General features: G+C 38.4%; 1 protein-coding gene across 1 annotated transcript in view; it reads left to right on the top strand.

Annotated features, from left to right (window-relative positions):
- LOC147684194 (receptor-type tyrosine-protein phosphatase eta-like) overlaps positions 1-16,911 on the top strand; it is a 139,398-nt gene that overhangs the window by 42,718 nt on the left and 79,769 nt on the right. The window contains exon 8 of the mRNA XM_086942606.1: positions 8,561-8,815. Coding sequence (XP_086798732.1) covers positions 8,561-8,815 — 255 coding nt within the window. The remainder of the gene's footprint in view (positions 1-8,560; positions 8,816-16,911) is intronic.

Raw genomic sequence — 16,911 nt, forward strand, 5'->3', positions numbered from 1 at the left:
GTAGGAATATATTGTTCAATTTCAAACACATAAATGCATACACACCTTCCATGCTAGTATATTTGAACTCAGTCAGGTAATCCACATCTGCAAGCCCCTTTACTGAAATGGTTCCCTCATCACTTTTGGAGTTTTTGCTTTCAAATTATTATTTCTGCTGACTGTGTTGAAATAGAAAGATTTATTTTTGGTAAGCTGGTTTTCTCAGCAGGAAAGTTCCAAACTGATTTTGTTATTATACTTTTCGTGAGAATACCTATTTAGCTGTAAAATTGCTGAACACAAAGTCATGGTTGCACTTTGAATCACCATATATGCGGTTATTTGAATTTATATCCAAATAAGATTGGTTTAGTGCACATTTACATTTAATGAACAAAACAGTTTACTGGTTCCATTTTTATGTGTAAACTAGCAGCCCATCCCGACGTCGTCCGGGGGAGAAAAGTAATGTGTGAACAAGTATTATAAAGCTTTTAATATTTCTCGGTACACAACATTTTTGGCTTCATTTGATTGTGGACGTAGAATAAATTGACCTTGAAAGAGCAACATATAACTGCCCATGAGTGAAGCAGTCTTCTCGTAAGTCAATGCCTATAACTTTGTATGTTTGTCCTTGAGATTTGTTAATAGTAGAAGCAAAAGCAATGTTAATAGGGAATTGCAAGCGTTTAAATTGAAATGGTAGATCATTTGGGATCATGGGTATGCGTGGAATGTGTGCTAAGTGTCCCGCGGCAGGGCCAGAGAGAATAGTAGCTTTAATGACATAGGGTAAAAGACTTATAACTTGTAGTCGTGTCCCATTGCATAGATCAGGTGGATGTAGGTTGCGTAATAACATGATGGGAATTCCAACTTTCATTTGTAGTACATGAGGTGGAAGTCCGGATGGGTTAAGTGAGTTTAGGAATTCTTGAGGGTAATGCACGGCGTCTTCAGTTTCTAATACTGTATCAATGGATTTATAGACTTTTGTTTCTCCTGGTATTTGAAGTAGTATGTGTTCATTGATATGGTTAACACTTCAGTTTCTGGGTGCAACTATAGCTCTTTCACAAATCCAGCGGAAGTCTCTTGTAGCAATCTGCTCTATGTCCGGGTATACATATTGTATGAGTTCCTGTAAGGTAGACACTGGCGTACCAAATTTGTGAATATTAATATTGTCGTTATTGGTAGGTACTTCACCATTACCAAGTTGTAGTAGCAGATCAGCAAAGTGACTATCTCCACCACCTAAATGTGTCCTCATGTTAGTGCGAATGTGAGAGTTTGAACACAGTCCCAGAGTTGTGATGCTTTTAAGCATGCTTTTAGTATGTCCGCACGTGTCCCTCTTGGAACAAACGGAAGAGTTTTTCTGAAGTCTCCAGCAAACACAAAAGTAACACCACCCATTATGGTATTAACATTTCAAATGTCTTGTAGAGTTCTATTGACGGCGTCTATATGTGCGCCGTGTGTCATAGTACATTCGTCCCACACGATAAGAGAGACTCTTTGAAGCAGTGTTCCTAAGGGTCCATTTTTGCGTGCAGAGCACATTGACTCTTTTTCCACTGAAACATTTAAAGGTAGTTTAAACGTTGAATGTGCAGTTTTCCCACCAGTTAGCAAAGTAGCAGCTATTCCCGAAGATGCTACAGCAAGAGCCAATAGTCCTGAAGAGCGTATTTTAGCTAGTATGAGGTTTATTAAGTACGTTTTCCCTGTTCCTCCCGGTGCGTCTAAGAAGAATAATTTACCTTCTTTACTCTCCACACTTTGAACAATGGTGTTGTATGCAACATTTTGATCCGGAACTAAGTTTGGTAAATGTTGTTCTACGTATTGATGGATGTTATAATTCGAAGGTAGTATTTGAGTGTGTTTGTTAGTGATATGTATAGTTCTATAACTTTCTGGCAATTTGAAATCTTTTAAAGATTTCTCATTTAGTTCATAGAGGGAGTCTTCTATTGCTATGAGTCCTTGGTTAAAGATGTCATTAGTGAATGGTATTGAGTCATCATGTGTTTCTTGTTGTTTTCTGTGTAGGATATCTTCACATAAATGTTCTTTGTATTCCTCCCATAAAGACATTGGATCCGAAGGGTTACAGAATATCAGAATAGTAACAAATAATTGGCGTAGTTGATTTGGGCAATCTGAAAGGGCAGCATCACTTAAAGTATGTTTCCAATGTTGGTCGTCTTCAATGAGTCCAAGTGATTTACATGCAGCTTGGTAGGTAGGCATTAATTGTCCATGAACGGTTAAAAGACTTTCAAAGCTTGTAGGTCCCCGAACATGTTGTAAAAGAATGCGTAAATGGAAGCACTCAGATTGGTTTGGGTGAATAGTGTACATTCTCCCAAGAGCTGAGTCCTTTTTTACTCCAGGGTGACCTAATACGTCAATTCCACGTTTCCTCCGTGTAAAAGTATGTTTTCCCCAGGTATAGTATTGTGGAACCTCTTGGTATAGCAATGTTTTTGCAAAAGTGTCCGTGGCACACAATTTAAAGAAGGCAGTAAGTGTTGTAGGTGTTGGATTTTCTGCTACTCGGTTCATTGTTTTTTCATTAAAATAGACTCTTTGTCCATTTGGCAGATGTACAGCTAGATGTGTGACCGTCGGATGTCTTTCATGAATGTTAAACTGAAGGATGCGCCAAACAGCCTCTGAAGTACTAATATACCTGCCATTGAGATATGTTTCAATTTCATTATGTTTGTTTTCAATAGTAGCAGTTGCTTGATCTGAGCCTTTGTTGATATATTTGCAAATATATTTAATAGCTTTCACTGATTGGCAGTATTCAATATTAATGTGAGCATTGAAAGTGCGACATAGTACAGGTGAATATGGAACCACCCACTGATTATCGACAGTAATTTCTTGGCCTCTAACAGTCATTGTGATTGTCTGTCCGCCATGTTGTGGGCCTCTTCTACGGTAAATGGGATAACCATTAACACCAGTTTCTGTTTCATTATTGAGAGGGCGTGGGTATTTTTTGGTACAAATCCCATTTTTCATACATGGTGATAGAACGTTGTGTTCACCACATGGGCCATGCAACATGTTCTTTTTAACAATCAAAAATAGTTGTTCATCATTGACAGGATCTGGCAGCTCAGCGGATATAATGAGATCTACTTCGTCTGCTTGTATTTTAGGTTCAAGCCACAATAGGATGTGCACGTGGGGTAGTCCCCTCTTTTGCCATTCAATGGTAAATATGTTAGCTTTGGCATATCCAAAGATATGTTTTTGTGTTAATATTTTCATGAGTGCTTTCACTTTTAAATTGAATACACATGCAATGATGTCATGTCTATCGCATGATCTTTGTTTAGGAAATAATTCTTTTTTAATTTCTGGCCACTCTGGATTGCATGTGAAGGTGATGAACAAATCAGGTCTCCCATAGTGCCTAACGTATGTCATTGCATCTTGTGTCTTTTCGTGCATGTACCTGGGCGAGCCAGTGAAGGTAGCGGGTAAAATGACGTGTTGTCCAATATCCGAAGCGTGAAGGTGCTGATCTTGATTGAGTGCATCTTTTAAGTTTATGTAGTTTTCTGCCCGTAGTTGTGTTTGATTGCGGCGTATGAAGTCGAGCCTTTCGGTGATCATTTTTGCCATCATATCAACAATATATTGATTAAAAAGATTTCGAAACCAATGTAAGGTATTGAAAGTTGTGGATCTAACCATTAGAGTATAGGCCTAGTATTGCATGCATGTAACATTTTTGTTCTTACCGCAGTTTGCTAGTGGTATGTTTAGACAATAACCATCTTCACCTCTCGGGAATAGAATGGGATATTGTAAGGGGTCATATGATCTATGCAATTCGGAGACTTTACGTAATATTCCTTCTCGTGTATGTAAGACAATGTCGCGTGGGCCTTTGTTTTCATTAACTAAAAGAACTGCAACTTCATCAGTTGTTGGTGCATTATATCTCCCTGGATGTGTATTTGGAGGGCTTTGATCAGCATGGATGATAATTTTTAAATCTTCATCATGTGAATGCATCTCATAGTTGTATTTAAGTGACCTAATGTACGTGTTATGAGTGTGCAATGTGGTTTGTAGCTCTTCAATTAGCTGTCTGTTTAAGTTTGGGATCATGTGTGATCGTGCATCAACTTGTTGCATTGCGGAAATGAAATATATTTGTAGAAATTGTGGGGACTTTCCTTCTTGTGGAAGCATGCTGCCAATTAAATGGTATAACCGTCCGTGTATTTTAAAAGTAGGCATGAAATTGCCTTCTTTGACTTCATTGGCACCAAAGGATGTCATTTGGAATAGAGTATTGTAACGGCGTGTGTTTGTTAAGAAATGATTTGAAAGTGGGTGAGTGCCATCAAGTAGTTGTTTAATGATTGGAGGTGGTTCTTGTATGTTATTAATATTGACCTTTCCTGATAAGCAACAAAGGCCTTTAGGTTCCGCCTTCCATTTCTGTGCGTAGCACTTGTTACAGACACTGTCCATGTCTCCAATTATAACATCTGCATTGTTCATGTAGTCAATAAGTGGGTTGTAGTTGAATGCTGATTTGAGGCTATGTACTGTTATTGGAAACATAAGTAAAGGTTGGTCTGTAAGTTGTGTTTGAGCTTCTCTTGTTGAAGTTTGTAAAGTGGAAGTATGAGGTATAGTAGTGGACGTTGATGGCTGGTCACTGTTGTGCTGAATTGGCTGTGAAAGCTGAGAAGTGTATGGATCATCGATGTTTGTTAAGTGGTTGTGATCCTGTTCTTGTGTTAGTCGTATGCGCTTATTCCTTTGTGCCCGTGTTTTATATGTTGCCCTTGAAAGTTGTGTCTTCCTCTTCACCATTGTAAGAAAGTGATTGTAATATTTGTAAAAAGTGTAAAGATATTTATGCTAATTTGTATTGTGTTTTGCAATATTGTATTTGTCCTAGAATGTTTATTTTGTGCACCTTTTTGTAGTAGGCTATGTGTGGTTTGGATATGTTCTGAAAGTGTAATGAATGAGGCGTGACAATCTGTGATTCTGGGCAAATCACGTAATCTCCCTGTGCCTTAAAAAAAATGAAGGTGTGTCCTCATGTAACATAACTGCTGCTATGTAAAGCGCTCTGATGGGCGATTCAGGTGTAGTTTGCGCTATATAAGGGTGTGGAACTAAAAAAATAAAAAGTAGTACAGTGGGTGTTCTGAGTAGAGTAGAGTATGTTGAAGGTGTCTTTTTTTGAAAAGCAATATGTATACTACTATTATAAAGAGAGAACGCTCAAACTTTTGTGTCTGAACAACGTTATTAGGGGGTGTTAGCGTTGTAAAGAAATAATGTCCTTTTAAATGTCCTTAGTTATGTTTTTGATCATGGGTAAGTGTGGGTATATTTTCCACAAAGCAAAGCAGCATCAAGTAGCGTAAAGCGCCGTCAATTACTATACATTATGCCTCTTTTTGTAATGTAAATACAGCAGCATCAAGTAGCGTAAAGCGTCGTCAATGACTATACCTCATGCCTCTTTTTGTAATGTAAATGCGGCAGCATCAAGTAGCGTAAAGCTGCATTAATTAATGTACATTATGCCTCTTTTTGTACTGTAAATGCGGCAGCATTAAGTAGCGTAAAGCGCCATTAATTACTATACCTCATGCCTCTTTTTGTAATGTAAATGCGGCTTATTTAAATCCTCCTGTTTTTTGTGTTTTTGTCCACTCCCTGTGGCAACATGTAATGTAGTGGTATTTTTAATTAGAAGTGTAAGGAGTGTTATGTAAATCTTCCTTTTTTAGTTTCTCTGCCAGCCCCCAACCATCAAGTAGCTGTAATCTGCGTCAATTAATATACATCATGCCTCTTTTCTGAATGTAAATGAGGCTTATTGAACTCCTCCTGTTTTTGTTTTCCTGTTTTTCCCCTGTCTTGATGTGTAATGTAGTGTGGCTGTAATGTGAAGTTAAATGAGTGTTATTTAAATGTTCATGTTTTTGGTTGAGTGCATGCCCCCTTGTTGAACCTGTGATGTGTTGTAGATATTTTAAATGTGTTGCTGTATTTTGGCTAATTCCAGCGAGGGGACAGAGCAGGGCTATTTGTTTTCCTCTGCAAGCATGTCGCCCTGTTGTAATTTGTATTTTTTAGTTTATTTTTCAATTAGCATCCATTCACTGTGTAAAGCTTCCTCAATGAGGCCCTGGCTGCCCCCTTTCCAGGGCCTTGCAACAGCTTTATTGTGGCTCGTTCTGTGCCCTCTCTCAACCTGTAAGTCCACACAGCCTCACAGCAATAATGCTCTGACTGTGTCTTGTGAGCGCTGTGTCCAGGGACTGCTTTAAACTTGTGTTTTTGCTTTTCCCTGCAAGAACGTTCGACAATTAATTTCTGTGCATCATGCCTCCTTGTGTAATGCTATTGAGGCTTGTTCTCCCTGATTATTTCCCTGGCTGCCCGCGTTTACAGAGCAAACATGATGCCTCGTTTTTGAATGTGAAAGAGGCTTGTTCTCGTGAATATTTCCCTGGCTGCCCCCTGTGTATCCCCTTTGAATACCAGTGCCCGACTCTGGAATTGTTTTTTAAAGAGCGTAAATGCTATTTTTTCCGTGGCTTGTGTCAATGTGTATTGCTGAGTTTCCCTCGTTAGTGGCTCCGACAGCAATAATGCTCGTAGGAATCACGTGGGTGTTGGACCAATGCTGAAGGTTTTTATGAATTGTCTTTCCAATGAATGTGCTACTGTGTGATTGCTTGTGTGATTGGTTATTTGTGTAATGTGTGTGGGGCAATTGGTTGTTTGCTGGAAGGCGCAGTGGCGCGATTGGCTGGTTGTGCAAGGTTGTTTTGTGGGTGTCACAGCCAAGAGTGTTGTGCGATTGGATGCTTGTGTGGCTTGCCCAACCTTGATTGGCTTTTCGTCCTGAAGCCGCGCCCTTTGCCTCAGAACCTTGCTGAGGCCGAGCCCCTTTGTTTTTGTTGCCTTGAAATACTGCAGTCAGTGAGTAATAAGCCTATTGCACATGGCGATTTTGTGATTTTGCACATATTTTTAAAACAATCATTCAGAATTTTCGATTTTGCACATATTTTAAAAAGATCATTTCGAAATTGTTATTTTAAAAACGATGTTTATGTCCTGAAGTGGACGTGCATTAAACAGTGTTTTTGCTGAAGTTGCTATGTTGTGTGTGTGCTTGTGTGTGTTTGCAGAATCTGTTGGTTGCTGTGTTGTGTGTGTGCTATCAGAATCTGTTGTTGTGTGTGTGCTTGAGTGCTTGAAACCGAGTGAATGGGACATGCCCCTCTGCCAATGTTACCGCCCACATTGAGAACAACGCCCACCAGGAACTACTTTTTCTGAAATGTTGTTTGCCCTTCGTAATGTATATGTTGGACAAATGTATAGCCTATGTCCGTTTCCTGGACCTCCCTTTTCCAACGCTGTATTGGGTGTTGTGATTGATAGTGTACTTCTGGATTTTACCCGCCTCAAAGGTTCCCAGTTCTCGCTTTATAATAGTAGTATAGATATAAACCTGGGGTACTGCTGCAAATACCATGTATTCTTCTAATTATGACATAAGACAAAGGATTTCTGTGGGAATATTATTAAAATATAACTATGTATTTTAAATATATTCGTAATACCTTATCTATAGTATGTTGTCCCTTCCTGTTGAATGAAAAGAGTTTTTGCATGCTGTCCTGGGAAATCAGTAAAAAGGAAGAATCATATAATTCTAATTTATGAGAAAAACATCAATACTAGTTAATCCGCTATAAAGTAACAGAGTTGTAATTTTTTTTAAAGACTAGCAAAAGGTATTTTCAGAGCAAGTGATCAGAAATATCTGAAATCAAATAATTCCCACTCCGATACCAAAATCAAAGTATATGTAAACTAGTTAAAATGGATATAATCATTAACTCATTATTCTAAAAGTTCATTTGAACAAATAGAAGGCCATATAAATTGGATAAACTGCAAGCTATAAAGGGATTTAGTGAATAGACATTCAAAAAATAACTAGAGCATTAGAAACAATCTGCACTCACTGATTTGAAAAATTCCATCTCATCGAAATATTACATCATACATGAAATAACAATGTATATGTACTCATTTGATTTATTAACATTAGATCTTTTCTGATTAAGAGCTATTTGGCTAGGCAGGCTAAATGTCTGGCATGAATAAATTACATCTGTACCTAAATTCAGAATCAGTTATACATTTTGGGAAACATTTTCTAGAATTAATGAGACTAAGTTACAGTTGCTCACATTTGGGGGTTTTGAATAAGTTATCATAACTGAAGAGATGTCATTGGAAACATTTCTATGCTTTTCTGGGAATTTAGATTCTTTAGTACAAGTCTCAATTTTTTAATACAAAATCAATGCGCCAGAAGTGTTACAAACTATTTCACCCTATTAGAGATCTATCATGGCAATTCTTCCCAATGATAGGTAACTTCTACATGTTTTTCTGTAATTTATCTGGTGTAAAAAATATTTCTGACAAATATGTAAAAGTTTCTCCGAATGATACTTCACGTTCTATTTTTCTATTTCAGTACCCAATGTAACCAACAATCTAAGTTTGACATACATCACCATTGACACAATTTCTTTGAGCTGGCTACCACCGACTGGCAACAAAAGCTCCTATTTAGTGCAAGTTTTAGGAAACCCAGAATCAAATGTAACAACAATGTATGAAAATGTCTCCATCACAAATTTAATACCTGGCAACCTGTACACCTTCAAAGTCTCTGCTGTGGGTGGAAATGGTGTACTTGGAAAAGACAGTGTATTATCGGAATACACAGGTGAGCATCTTCTATGTAAACTATGGATATTTTGATAGATGTACCATTATTAATAGTAATCACAAAATTAAAATGTTTTTAAATGCCAGTGTTAGCTGCCAATATACCTGTAACAGCTGAGGGTAATCCAACTTCAGGAAGCAGAGACAATGCCATATCACCTTCTCAAAATAAGAGATAAAATAGGTGCTAAGTGTCTCCTGCTTTGAGGTTTTCAATTTTTGAAATCTATCCTCAAGAACATTCACAGTTAAAATCCTGTATAACTAATTAGGGGTGGGCGGAATTCGCGTAATCGCGTTAAGCAAATCTCCGCAAAACAGTAAAAAATCTCTGCGGACATGCAGAAATTCTGCGAACATGCGGAATTGCTTATTCGCAATGCTTTTTTGCTGTTCGCAATTGCTGTTTGCGTGCTCGGGGGGAAATATCTCACAAACACACATTTTGAGAACGCGAACAAGCCAATAATTTCGCAATGTCGGGGAACCCAGAATTTTGTGCAATTCCGCGATCTCCGCGGAACGCAAAATTACAAAAATTCCACAAATTCCGCAGACGGTATGGAATTTACCGCCCCGGCCTACAACTAAGATTGACAGGACACACCAAACTGGAGTTTCTTAAGCAGAGTTCTGCTTAGGTTTTTAGTTTAAGCTATTTGATGGCATTTCAAAAGAGAAGTTCATGCATGTTTTAGAAAGTTACTGATTTCTCAGGTATTCTAAAATAGTCCCTGTAGTGTGCCTGATTATTGCACATTAGCAATCGAGTTTCTGGAGAAATCAAGAGAATAATGTTTAACCACGAATATTATTTCCTATATTCAAAGTTTTACATGAAGATATGTGAGGAAAAGCTCAATTAAAAGCTATCTTCTATGTTTTTATACATTTTTGGCATCATTGAATTAAACAGAAATATATGTTATTTAAGCTTCTTTCCTGGAAACTAATGTGATCACAATCATGTCAGGAGTGCATTTTCATGCTTTCTCAACAGGTGAATCTATTGATCTAAGTGAATGACCACACATGACTGAAAGTAGGAATATATTGTTCAATTTCAAACACATAAATGCATACACACCTTCCATGCTAGTATATTTGAACTCAGTCAGGTAATCCACATCTGCAAGCCCCTTTACTGAAATGGTTCCCTCATCACTTTTGGAGTTTTTGCTTTCAAATTATTATTTCTGCTGACTGTGTTGAAATAGAAAGATTTATTTTTGGTAAGCTGGTTTTCTCAGCAGGAAAGTTCCAAACTGATTTTGTTATTATACTTTTCGTGAGAATACCTATTTAGCTGTAAAATTGCTGAACACAAAGTCATGGTTGCACTTTGAATCACCATATATGCGGTTATTTGAATTTATATCCAAATAAGATTGGTTTAGTGCACATTTACATTTAATGAACAAAACAGTTTACTGGTTCCATTTTTATGTGTAAACTAGCAGCCCATCCCGACGTCGTCCGGGGGAGAAAAGTAATGTGTGAACAAGTATTATAAAGCTTTTAATATTTCTCGGTACACAACATTTTTGGCTTCATTTGATTGTGGACGTAGAATAAATTGACCTTGAAAGAGCAACATATAACTGCCCATGAGTGAAGCAGTCTTCTCGTAAGTCAATGCCTATAACTTTGTATGTTTGTCCTTGAGATTTGTTAATAGTAGAAGCAAAAGCAATGTTAATAGGGAATTGCAAGCGTTTAAATTGAAATGGTAGATCATTTGGGATCATGGGTATGCGTGGAATGTGTGCTAAGTGTCCCGCGGCAGGGCCAGAGAGAATAGTAGCTTTAATGACATAGGGTAAAAGACTTATAACTTGTAGTCGTGTCCCATTGCATAGATCAGGTGGATGTAGGTTGCGTAATAACATGATGGGAATTCCAACTTTCATTTGTAGTACATGAGGTGGAAGTCCGGATGGGTTAAGTGAGTTTAGGAATTCTTGAGGGTAATGCACGGCGTCTTCAGTTTCTAATACTGTATCAATGGATTTATAGACTTTTGTTTCTCCTGGTATTTGAAGTAGTATGTGTTCATTGATATGGTTAACACTTCAGTTTCTGGGTGCAACTATAGCTCTTTCACAAATCCAGCGGAAGTCTCTTGTAGCAATCTGCTCTATGTCCGGGTATACATATTGTATGAGTTCCTGTAAGGTAGACACTGGCGTACCAAATTTGTGAATATTAATATTGTCGTTATTGGTAGGTACTTCACCATTACCAAGTTGTAGTAGCAGATCAGCAAAGTGACTATCTCCACCACCTAAATGTGTCCTCATGTTAGTGCGAATGTGAGAGTTTGAACACAGTCCCAGAGTTGTGATGCTTTTAAGCATGCTTTTAGTATGTCCGCACGTGTCCCTCTTGGAACAAACGGAAGAGTTTTTCTGAAGTCTCCAGCAAACACAAAAGTAACACCACCCATTATGGTATTAACATTTCAAATGTCTTGTAGAGTTCTATTGACGGCGTCTATATGTGCGCCGTGTGTCATAGTACATTCGTCCCACACGATAAGAGAGACTCTTTGAAGCAGTGTTCCTAAGGGTCCATTTTTGCGTGCAGAGCACATTGACTCTTTTTCCACTGAAACATTTAAAGGTAGTTTAAACGTTGAATGTGCAGTTTTCCCACCAGTTAGCAAAGTAGCAGCTATTCCCGAAGATGCTACAGCAAGAGCCAATAGTCCTGAAGAGCGTATTTTAGCTAGTATGAGGTTTATTAAGTACGTTTTCCCTGTTCCTCCCGGTGCATCTAAGAAGAATAATTTACCTTCTTTACTCTCCACACTTTGAACAATGGTGTTGTATGCAACATTTTGATCCGGAACTAAGTTTGGTAAATGTTGTTCTACGTATTGATGGATGTTATAATTCGAAGGTAGTATTTGAGTGTGTTTGTTAGTGATATGTATAGTTCTATAACTTTCTGGCAATTTGAAATCTTTTAAAGATTTCTCATTTAGTTCATAGAGGGAGTCTTCTATTGCTATGAGTCCTTGGTTAAAGATGTCATTAGTGAATGGTATTGAGTCATCATGTGTTTCTTGTTGTTTTCTGTGTAGGATATCTTCACATAAATGTTCTTTGTATTCCTCCCATAAAGACATTGGATCCGAAGGGTTACAGAATATCAGAATAGTAACAAATAATTGGCGTAGTTGATTTGGGCAATCTGAAAGGGCAGCATCACTTAAAGTATGTTTCCAATGTTGGTCGTCTTCAATGAGTCCAAGTGATTTACATGCAGCTTGGTAGGTAGGCATTAATTGTCCATGAACGGTTAAAAGACTTTCAAAGCTTGTAGGTCCCCGAACATGTTGTAAAAGAATGCGTAAATGGAAGCACTCAGATTGGTTTGGGTGAATAGTGTACATTCTCCCAAGAGCTGAGTCCTTTTTTACTCCAGGGTGACCTAATACGTCAATTCCACGTTTCCTCCGTGTAAAAGTATGTTTTCCCCAGGTATAGTATTGTGGAACCTCTTGGTATAGCAATGTTTTTGCAAAAGTGTCCGTGGCACACAATTTAAAGAAGGCAGTAAGTGTTGTAGGTGTTGGATTTTCTGCTACTCGGTTCATTGTTTTTTCATTAAAATAGACTCTTTGTCCATTTGGCAGATGTACAGCTAGATGTGTGACCGTCGGATGTCTTTCATGAATGTTAAACTGAAGGATGTGCCAAACAGCCTCTGAAGTACTAATATACCTGCCATTGAGATATGTTTCAATTTCATTATGTTTGTTTTCAATAGTAGCAGTTGCTTGATCTGAGCCTTTGTTGATATATTTGCAAATATATTTAATAGCTTTCACTGATTGGCAGTATTCAATATTAATGTGAGCATTGAAAGTGCGACATAGTACAGGTGAATATGGAACCACCCACTGATTATCGACAGTAATTTCTTGGCCTCTAACAGTCATTGTGATTGTCTGTCCGCCATGTTGTGGGCCTCTTCTACGGTAAATGGGATAACCATTAACACCAGTTTCTGTTTCATTATTGAGAGGGCGTGGGTATTTTTTGGTACAAATCCCATTTTTCATACATGGTGATAGAACGTTGTGTTCACCACATGGGCCATGCAACATGTTCTTTTTAACAATCAAAAATAGTTGTTCATCATTGACAGGATCTGGCAGCTCAGCGGATATAATGAGATCTACTTCGTCTGCTTGTATTTTAGGTTCAAGCCACAATAGGATGTGCACGTGGGGTAGTCCCCTCTTTTGCCATTCAATGGTAAATATGTTAGCTTTGGCATATCCAAAGATATGTTTTTGTGTTAATATTTTCATGAGTGCTTTCACTTTTAAATTGAATACACGTGCAATGATGTCATGTCTATCGCATGATCTTTGTTTAGGAAATAATTCTTTTTTAATTTCTGGCCACTCTGGATTGCATGTGAAGGTGATGAACAAATCAGGTCTCCCATAGTGCCTAACGTATGTCATTGCATCTTGTGTCTTTTCGTGCATGTACCTGGGCGAGCCAGTGAAGGTAGCGGGTAAAATGACGTGTTGTCCAATATCCGAAGCGTGAAGGTGCTGATCTTGATTGAGTGCATCTTTTAAGTTTATGTAGTTTTCTGCCCGTAGTTGTGTTTGATTGCGGCGTATGAAGTCGAGCCTTTCGGTGATCATTTTTGCCATCATATCAACAATATATTGATTAAAAAGATTTCGAAACCAATGTAAGGTATTGAAAGTTGTGGATCTAACCATTAGAGTATAGGCCTAGTATTGCATGCATGTAACATTTTTGTTCTTACCGCAGTTTGCTAGTGGTATGTTTAGACAATAACCATCTTCACCTCTCGGGAATAGAATGGGATATTGTAAGGGGTCATATGATCTATGCAATTCGGAAACTTTACGTAATATTCCTTCTCGTGTATGTAAGACAATGTCGCGTGGGCCTTTGTTTTCATTAACTAAAAGAACTGCAACTTCATCAGTTGTTGGTGCATTATATCTCCCTGGATGTGTATTTGGAGGGCTTTGATCAGCATGGATGATAATTTTTAAATCTTCATCATGTGAATGCATCTCATAGTTGTATTTAAGTGACCTAATGTACGTGTTATGAGTGTGCAATGTGGTTTGTAGCTCTTCAATTAGCTGTCTGTTTAAGTTTGGGATCATGTGTGATCGTGCATCAACTTGTTGCATTGCGGAAATGAAATATATTTGTAGAAATTGTGGGGACTTTCCTTCTTGTGGAAGCATGCTGCCAATTAAATGGTATAACTGTCCGTGTATTTTAAAAGTAGGCATGAAATTGCCTTCTTTGACTTCATTTGCACCAAAGGATGTCATTTGGAATAGAGTATTGTAACGGCGTGTGTTTGTTAAGAAATGATTTGAAAGTGGGTGAGTGCCATCAAGTAGTTGTTTAATGATTGGAGGTGGTTCTTGTATGTTATTAATATTGACCTTTCCTGATAAGCAACAAAGGCCTTTAGGTTCCGCCTTCCATTTCTGTGCGTAGCACTTGTTACAGACACTGTCCATGTTTCCAATTATAACATCTGCATTGTTCATGTAGTCAATACGTGGGTTGTAGTTGAATGCTGATTTGAGGCTATGTACTGTTATTGGAAGCATAAGTAAAGGTTGGTCTGTAAGTTGTGTTTGAGCTTCTCTTGTTGAAGTTTGTAAAGTGGAAGTATGAGGTATAGTAGTGGACGTTGATGGCTGGTCACTGTTGTGCTGAATTGGCTGTGAAAGCTGAGAAGTGTATGGATCATCGATGTTTGTTAAGTGGTTGTGATCCTGTTCTTGTGTTAGTCGTATGCGCTTATTCCTTTGTGCCCGTGTTTTATATGTTGCCCTTGAAAGTTGTGTCTTCCTCTTCACCATTGTAAGAAAGTGATTGTAATATTTGTAAAAAGTGTAAAGATATTTATGCTAATTTGTATTGTGTTTTGCAATATTGTATTTGTCCTAGAATGTTTATTTTGTGCACCTTTTTGTAGTAGGCTATGTGTGGTTTGGATATGTTCTGAAAGTGTAATGAATGAGGCGTGACAATCTGTGATTCTGGGCAAATCACGTAATCTCCCTGTGCCTTAAAAAAAATGAAGGTGTGTCCTCATGTAACATAACTGCTGCTATGTAAAGCGCTCTGATGGGCGATTCAGGTGTAGTTTGCGCTATATAAGGGTGTGGAACTAAAAAAATAAAAAGTAGTACAGTGGGTGTTCTGAGTAGAGTAGAGTATGTTGAAGGTGTCTTTTTTTGAAAAGCAATATGTATACTACTATTATAAAGAGAGAACGCTCAAACTTTTGTGTCTGAACAACGTTATTAGGGGGTGTTAGCGTTGTAAAGAAATAATGTCCTTTTAAATGTCCTTAGTTATGTTTTTGATCATGGGTAAGTGTGGGTATATTTTCCACAAAGCAAAGCAGCATCAAGTAGCGTAAAGCGCCGTCAATGACTATACATTATGCCTCTTTTTGTAATGTAAATACAGCAGCATCAAGTAGCGTAAAGCGTCGTCAATGACTATACCTCATGCCTCTTTTTGTAATGTAAATGCGGCAGCATCAAGTAGCGTAAAGCTGCATTAATTAATGTACATTATGCCTCTTTTTGTACTGTAAATGCGGCAGCATTAAGTAGCGTAAAGCGCCATTAATTACTATACCTCATGCCTCTTTTTGTAATGTAAATGCGGCTTATTTAAATCCTCCTGTTTTTTGTGTTTTTGTCCACTCCCTGTGGCAACATGTAATGTAGTGGTATTTTTAATTAGAAGTGTAAGGAGTGTTATGTAAATCTTCCTTTTTTAGTTTCTCTGCCAGCCCCCAACCATCAAGTAGCTGTAATCTGCGTCAATTAATATACATCATGCCTCTTTTCTGAATGTAAATGAGGCTTATTGAACTCCTCCTGTTTTTGTTTTCCTGTTTTTCCCCTGTCTTGATGTGTAATGTAGTGTGGCTGTAATGTGAAGTTAAATGAGTGTTATTTAAATGTTCATGTTTTTGGTTGAGTGCATGCCCCCTTGTTGAACCTGTGATGTGTTGTAGATATTTTAAATGTGTTGCTGTATTTTGGCTAATTCCAGCGAGGGGACAGAGCAGGGCTATTTGTTTTCCTCTGCAAGCATGTCGCCCTGTTGTAATTTGTATTTTTTAGTTTATTTTTCAATTAGCATCCATTCACTGTGTAAAGCTTCCTCAATGAGGCCCTGGCTGCCCCCTTTCCAGGGCCTTGCAACAGCTTTATTGTGGCTCGTTCTGTGCCCTCTCTCAACCTGTAAGTCCACACAGCCTCACAGCAATAATGCTCTGACTGTGTCTTGTGAGCGCTGTGTCCAGGGACTGCTTTAAACTTGTGTTTTTGCTTTTCCCTGCAAGAACGTTCGACAATTAATTTCTGTGCATCATGCCTCCTTGTGTAATGCTATTGAGGCTTGTTCTCCCTGATTATTTCCCTGGCTGCCCGCGTTTACAGAGCAAACATGATGCCTCGTTTTTGAATGTGAAAGAGGCTTGTTCTCGTGAATATTTCCCTGGCTGCCCCCTGTGTATCCCCTTTGAATACCAGTGCCCGACTCTGGAATTGTTTTTTAAAGAGCGTAAATGCTATTTTTTCCGTGGCTTGTGTCAATGTGTATTGCTGAGTTTCCCTCGTTAGTGGCTCCGACAGCAATAATGCTCGTAGGAATCACGTGGGTGTTGGACCAATGCTGAAGGTTTTTATGAATTGTCTTTCCAATGAATGTGCTACTGTGTGATTGCTTGTGTGATTGGTTATTTGTGTAATGTGTGTGGGGCAATTGGTTGTTTGCTGGAAGGCGCAGTGGCGCGATTGGCTGGTTGTGCAAGGTTGTTTTGTGGGTGTCACAGCCAAGAGTGTTGTGCGATTGGATGCTTGTGTGGCTTGCCCAACCTTGATTGGCTTTTCGTCCTGAAGCCGCGCCCTTTGCCTCAGAACCTTGCTGAGGCCGAGCCCCTTTGTTTTTGTTGCCTTGAAATACTGCAGTCAGTGAGTAATAAGCCTATTGCACATGGCGATTTTGTGATTTTGCACATATTTTTAAAACAATCATTCAGAAT

This window comes from Lissotriton vulgaris, chromosome 11, assembly GCF_964263255.1.
Source record: "Lissotriton vulgaris chromosome 11, aLisVul1.2, whole genome shotgun sequence".
NCBI lineage: Eukaryota > Metazoa > Chordata > Amphibia > Caudata > Salamandridae > Lissotriton > Lissotriton vulgaris.